The sequence below is a fragment of the Poecilia latipinna genome, unplaced genomic scaffold, assembly GCF_001443285.1.
Source record: "Poecilia latipinna isolate Pla-1442-1.1 unplaced genomic scaffold, P_latipinna-1.0 Scaffold1037, whole genome shotgun sequence".
In the NCBI taxonomy this organism is placed as follows: Eukaryota; Metazoa; Chordata; class Actinopteri; order Cyprinodontiformes; family Poeciliidae; genus Poecilia; species Poecilia latipinna.
The window spans coordinates 243,990-251,202 of NW_015113653.1; the positions used below are offsets into that span (position 1 = coordinate 243,990).

Consider the following 7,213-nt stretch of genomic DNA (forward strand, 5'->3'; position numbering starts at 1 on the left):
AACACCCCGCATATTTAAACCAAATTGGCCCCCCTTGTTTTTTTTTCTTTTTTTTTTTTTTTTTTTTTTTTTTTTTTTTTTTTTTTTTTTTTTTTGCATTTTTTTTTTTCAAACGCCTCTGCTTCCTCTTCGTTTATGGCTGCGGATTGATTGTTCACAGAGCTGGTACGTGCTGGTTTGATTCAGTGCAGTATGACTACAACCCATCATGATTGTTTTTTTTTTGAAGCTCGTACGCATCTCTGGACTTTGAAACCTGTCAATTGTGGTAGCTTTTCAGTGTGTGAGCTCCCTGCATATACCAGCCGCAGCAACATGGAGCATTCAGCTTCGGGGGAAAAAAAAATGAGAAGACTTTGCACTTTGTTAAATGGCTCCAGTCCAGCTTATTTACATCCTCCATGTAGCTACGCAGAACAGCAGCGTTTGCACAAGAGGGAGTGGTGTTTGTGTAATGTTTACCTGCTTTATTGAAGCCCGGAGTGGAGCAGGAGGGCTAAAATAATTGTTTTTCCTCATGTTTAGCGCAGCCTGTTACAGCATGTTCCCAAGCCGTCCGATATATTCAGCTTCTGTCTTAATTTTAATTTTGAATGTGGTCATTTTTTATTTATTTATTTATTTTTTTATTTTTTTACTTTGAACTTGACACAGTTGTCACTCGCTGTCGGGTTTGGGAAGAGTAAAATAAACTTTGCATGACAGTGATTAAAGATCAAATCTATAGGTCTGGTCTGTTGCCGGGCTCACATAAACACTGTAAACAGTGGCGTGGAGTGGGCTTGCTGGTGCCACTTCTACAGCCACAAAAAACAAAAAAAGTAAATAAACTATCAGGGCATGCTAGACTCAGAGAGAAATGCTTCCTTTTGGGTCATCCCTCCTCCTCTCCCTGGGGAAGGTGGCCGCACGCTGGGAGAAAACAGCGCTTCCCCGGTGTTTCAGCACCTCTGGGCTGGACAGCGCTCACTTTGCGCTGTAGCATCCCTGCGTCCCACCCACAGCACTGCATGGGCGTCATTGGAGCAGAGAGCAAAAACTGCAACATGCAAACGAATAAATTAAGCCAAGAAATCTCGAGCCACAGTGCATGCATTATATGCATGCAAGATGTTTTATTTTAGTCCTCAAATATTTGTGTCTAATATTCAGGTCAAAGCCATATTACCTTTGCAAACTTAATGCAAATTAAGTTTAATTTCAAGATATTTTTTTAATACTATGAAAAATTGAGGGTTTTTTCTTCTTTTTAATCCAAATGCCAAAATTTCCTTTTTTAATCACCAAGCTAGACATTTGACTCTGCAGGCTGGTTTAAGGCATGAGTCATCTCTACAATCCCATGTGTTGACGTGTTTATTACTGCTTCAGAAAAAAAAAGTAAAGTAAAAATTTAGATTTTATATAACATATCAGAAAACATTTTTTTAAAAATAAAACTTATACCAAATTATTGTAATTTCTCTCTAGTAATTGTAACCTTGGAGTTCAGGGGCTGGTGATTTTTGTCAATATAATTAATCAGGTTTCTTTTCAGTGGCTGGTTGAGATTATGACAACACAAACTAAGCCAGGGCTCTGTTTCTTGCATTGCTAATATGGGTGAGTCATCTCAGTAATTCCCATCTGCTCACAAAAGCCTTTTTAGTTTATTCATGATGGGCTGTTTTAAGTTGATTTGAAGTACAGTCTGATCCTGCAGAAGAAAACTTTGGTGAAGAAGCTTAACATGTGAACAACATGCTGTTCATCATCGTCCTTCTCTCTTCTACAGAGTTTTATGTTATACTCTCATTAAGGATACTATTAATTCTTGAGGTATATTAACTTCATTCTTTCAATTTATAACATATTTATACACTTTATATAATCATTATTTAGAATTCTTAAGGGATTATTTAGCATTTACGTAAGGGATATTTAAAGATTTACCCAGCAATGTTTTTAACCCTTTTTTTAACCATGCTACTCTAAAGATTAAATCATTATGCAAATCTGAAATTGTACCCAAATCACTAAAAACTAATAAATACTTTTTGCTTCTGCAATTTGTTTTTAGAGACCACAATGAAAGAAAAGAAAATCAACAGTAGTCCGTAGTCCTGGATGTTTGCATGCTTCCTCAACTCAAAGTCATCATGGAAAAATCCTTGGATCTAAACAAAGCCGGCTCTCGGTCGACATCATCCCTGCCACCTGAGCCATTGGACATCATCCGCAGCAAGTCGTGCTACCGCCGAGTCCGGCTGAACGTCGGGGGTCTCCCGCACGAGGTGCTGTGGCGAACATTGGACCGGCTGCCTCGGACTCGTTTGGGGAAACTGAGAGACTGCAACTCCCATGACTCTCTGATGGAGGTGTGTGACGACTACAACCTGGAGGAGAACGAATACTTTTTCGACCGACACCCAGGGGCTTTCACGTCCATCCTGAACTTTTACCGCACGGGCAAGCTGCACATGATGGAGGAGATGTGTGCCCTGTCCTTCAGCCAAGAGCTCGATTACTGGGGCATTGATGAGATCTATCTGGAGTCCTGCTGCCAGGCGAGGTACCACCAGAAGAAGGAGCAGATGAACGAAGAGCTGAAGAGAGAGGCTGACAATTTAAAAGACAGAGAGGGAGAGGAATTTGACAACACCTGCTGTGCAGAAAAACGGAAGAAGCTGTGGGATCTGCTGGAAAAGCCGAGCTCATCCGTTGCAGCGAAGGTAATTTTGAACTGAATGTTGGGTGTGAGCTGAGCATATGACCGATGTAAGCCTTCTGACATGATTGTAATACAAGCCAACAGACTGACAAACGTGCACAAACAGAAACAAGAGAAGTAAGTTAGTCCAGTTTGGTCTTCTCAGTGAATTTGGATTCTGGGATTACTTTCGATGTTTTTACTGGCTCTACTGTTCCCCTTGAAAGTTTAAGTTTGTATTACTCTATAAACTAATGACAGTTGTAGTAGTTGTAAAGTAGCCTGCAGGTTGGAAGACAAGAAAGTAAATAAGAAAACCTTAGAAACTGGATTCTAAGTAATAAAATTGAATTCAATGGGTAATTTAAACAAGCAAATATTTGGGTGTGAATATACAACTATTTGTATAAAAATCATATGTTTCATGTTATTTGGAAAGTATTGCTAAAAAGTAAGTTCAAGCTGTTATTTTTAATCCAACAGCATGTCAATAAATTAGGATTCCATCGAAAAGGTAATATATTTCTGTTAGCTAATTCAAAAACTTAAACTCATGTAGAGATTCAGGTGATCATTAATCAAGGGAATTTCGAAAAGCTGTGGAGAAAAACAAAACAGAGAGACTCGGGGAAGGCAGACAACTAACTACAAACCAGGGGTGAAAGACGCTGATCTAAGAGAAATACATCAAAAAAGCACAAAGAACAAAACACTAGAAATTAACTAAAAACTGAACACAAGGAATTAATGTTTTTTTTATGTGTGGTAAAACCCTGAAAGCATTAATAAACAACTGAATGTGACAAGTCTGTATAATAAAATTAAATTGACCGAATTACTAAACTAAATTTACTTTTCACAAAATTCTAATTTGCTGAAATGCACCTGAATATAAGAGAAAAAGAGTTCATACAAGCAGCATAGCAGAGCAGAAATAAAACCAATTTGTTTTCCACACTTACTTGCATTCACATTTAGTTTTTGGATGGGTGTCTTCATCCCACTGATCTCTGGATATTCATCAGCAGACTTGCTGCAACATTTTGGCATTGCCCTCAGACTCACTAGACAGTCTGCAAAGAGAGTCTCAGATTGCTTACTCAGTAACGAAGACTGTTTGCCTCAACCCTTCATTTAACATGAGTATTACATGCAGCTTTTCTACACTTAGTGAGATACAATGCTTAAGAACAGATGGAAAAAACTCAGCTTTAGTTCTTAATCATTTAACTTTTGAAGGATTTTGCGTTTGATATTTGACTGTGTATATATTTCTGTGCATGTAAAAAAAAAAAAAAAAAAAAAATCAGCATGCAGCCATCCTGTTTTTTTTTTTAAAGTGTGGGAATGAAAGGATGTAATTTCCAGTTCAATCCTCCTGTGAAGAAGGTAAATCAAATGCAGTAACTTTCAATATGGTGTTTACCGATATCACTGTGTTAAATTGCCACGTTACAGTTATTTGCAGTTGTATGTGATTTTATTTTATTTTATTTTTTTTTTCACTAAGTCGAACTAAGCTTCGCTGCTTTCAGAGACACATCCTCCCTACCTTTAAAAACACACTCACCTGCCTTATATTTGATGTTGTGAGTTCTGTTGCGTGCTCTGAATCTATAAGGCTCGTCTTGGAAATGTCTGACCTGAAATTGGATTGTAACGCATCATAAACGTGGTGCTACAAAGGCATCAGCGGTGTGGTCCACTCTTAAACCTGTTTAATGGAGCCAGGTGTTAAAACACTGCAAAGAGTCATTCAGTAAAATCCCTCCGTTCCGAATAACTGTGTTTTATGTGGCTGTGCACTGCTAGAAGTTTAAAGCTACTCAAATAACGAGGGGAAGATAGGTGGCTGCTGTTCTATGCTGAGCAAAAAAGAGTTTTGCTTTTCTGAATGTGCTGTTTGATTGTCGCTTTCTAATTAGGAGAGTGGGAATACACGTTTACTTAGTGTTGCATGGATGGATGATTAGTATGGAAAACTATGATTTTTCTTTTCATTTTAAATGTTCTTTTTTCTATACTTATGCAGATTTAGAAGATGCTTAAATCAAATTCCTAACTTATGATTGGTGATTCTTTTTTTTTTCTTCATCTGCAAAACATGTCACTCCCTTACAGTGAGGAGGTAGAAATGTATCTGTTTTGTACAGATACTCAATATGTACACTTTTAAGAACTTTTTAATCAGCAGGTAATTAGCAGATATTAGGTATAAAAAGACCAAAATAAATCATGTATGAGGTTTTAAGTATGGCATATGCTGTACAGCTCAAATGCAGAAGAAGCAAATTTGTTAAAGGAAAGCGTGTAAATATAAAAAGCTGCAACAGCCTTGTTGCATAAGTGTGCACACCCTTTTTATTTTTTGAAGCACTCTCTGATTTGATTTCAGTCTTCTTGAAGTCACAACTGCAATCAATCACAGACAATCTCATGAACCAGGAGTGAATTTCAGCCACCTGTTCCTGCTGACTAATCCGGAGAATGCAAAGGAGCTGGGGAAGAACCTGAGCAGGGAAAACTAAGGGAAGGAGAACTAAACAAGGCACAAGATAATGAAACTAAACCAGAAATTAAAGATTGAAATTGGATACAAAAAGAGCAAAACACAAGAAAGAACAAAGAAACACAAGACAAAAAATTACAAAGTATTAGTGTAATAATCCATACACAAAACCAAGAGAGAATAAAAATCAGACATTGACTATGACATAACATGAAGCAACATTTTTTTCAAAGGAAGCATCCAGGGCTGACTAAAATCTCCCAAAGTTTTGTTGAAGAATACTACCAAACTTAAAATTTTAGCCAAAAATCACCACAGACAAAGTGAATTTTAGTGATAATTTTTTTTTCATAATTTTACACCAATAAATTAGTTTGCTTTCAATTTAACTGACTGAATCTGTGTCACACTGAAAGTAGGAAAAGTCTTGAATTAATTTATTTTACATACAAAACATTACATTTTGAAAGGAGTTAATAAATGTTTTTATTCACTGTACATTCACTAGTAGTTCAATATAACTAAAGGAAGGGAGGTAAAGACACATGACTTACAGTAGGTTAGTTGTTCTGAATGACCTGTTGTTATTGTTATTGTTATTGCTATCATTGTCTACAAGCATATTTTAATGTTCTCTCAGTGTAAAAGGAATCCTGGATCATTTATAATGTATAACCAGAAATGTTCACTCTCTGTTATCATTATTGAAGAACTTATCTCGACTGTGTGGATGTGCAGCTATTAGCCATCTTAATTACCATCTCATCAAAACATAATATGAAAATCATTGTCTGTATCTCCAGTAATGGATATATCAAATCTACATCAGCCTGCTTTTATAAAATTAATCTCAATTTATCTCTTCCATGCTGCAGAACTGCTATGCACATTGAAACAGAGCTGAAAATGCACACGTGTATTCTTTTTTTTTTAATGCAAATAATGTCAGTACTTGTGCGGAAATGTGACAATAACCAGAAATAGAATAAGGCGCTCATGTGACAAGCATACTTTTTATTTATGAAACACAGTGTACCTTATATTTTCTAATGTACAGGAGAGGCAGGAAAGAAACAAAGGTTAGTTGGTAGTTGCAGAGTTTAGCTCATGATTCATTCAGTTATTATGAGATAAGCAGTCCGATCATGTTGCTCAAGCACTTTCTAAGTGATACATTTAAAACACTGAGCAGCTGCTTCAAGTTGAAGCACATGTGGCCGTGTTTTGATATGAAGCAGAGTTCGGTTGAATGAGTCTCTGTAGTTTTTTTCCGGTCATTGGTAAAATTACATCTGATTCCTCATATCGGCTGTGCTCAACCTTAGTCAAAAGACGATTGGTTCTGCCCTCGGCTGGCCATTCAAGACAAGCCTGCAACTGTAACCTTTGTATCATGACAAAAAACCTTTGATCATGTCTTCAAGGTCTGATATTTATGAGAAATCAAAGAGCGAATTGTTCCCAGCACCTCTCCCCCCCTCCACGGTAAATGCTGTGCATCATTTTTGCTCTACAGCTTGTACTGCATGGGAAATGAAAATTAAACAATTTGCAAATTGTACTGACTAGTAAGGATTCAGGAGGACTGCCTGCTCTTTGTTGCAAACAAACTCTGATAAGTGCATGTCTGTGAGGGGAAGGCCTTCTTCTGAGGAATCAAAGAAATGCAAAATCAATGTTTATCGTGTTACACTGATGCTGTAGTCTAAAAAAGGGAAGTGATCATCTCGAGTCCAACATCCATTGCCGTATCAGCTCTCATGTTCTCATATCTTGAGTTTAACAGAAATATCGGTGATAAAGCACTTTGTAGTGCTGAAGTAAAATGAGCATGGATCTTCCATCTGCGCAATAATGCAGGTTTCTTCTGTAGAGTGTTTCCTACAGGTCCTAATCATGTTTTCTGGACATTGATGAATGTTGTCAGTCTCTGTTCATATTAGGCCACTAAGTCATATTGGTATTTATAACAGGGCCCCCAGATAAACATCTCTAAAATCCTTCAAAATGCAGAA

The 7,213-nt window shown here is 37.1% G+C and overlaps 1 protein-coding gene across 2 annotated transcripts in view; it reads left to right on the forward strand.

Moving 5' to 3' along the window:
- The window catches only part of LOC106959005 (potassium voltage-gated channel subfamily B member 1-like), a 7,120-nt gene extending 3,500 nt beyond the window's left edge, over window positions 1-3,620 (forward strand). Inside the window, exons 1-2 of one of the 2 annotated variants that reach the window (XM_015051241.1) lie at window positions 69-165; window positions 2,060-3,620. In XM_015051241.1, the coding sequence (XP_014906727.1) occupies window positions 2,115-2,726 (612 nt within the window). In that variant the 5' untranslated portion in view covers window positions 69-165; window positions 2,060-2,114 and the 3' untranslated portion in view covers window positions 2,727-3,620. Of the gene's footprint in view, window positions 1-68; window positions 166-2,059 lie in introns of those variants that run through there. The other variant, XM_015051242.1, reaches the window with a different exon arrangement.
- Window positions 3,621-7,213: the final 3,593 nt, after the last annotated feature.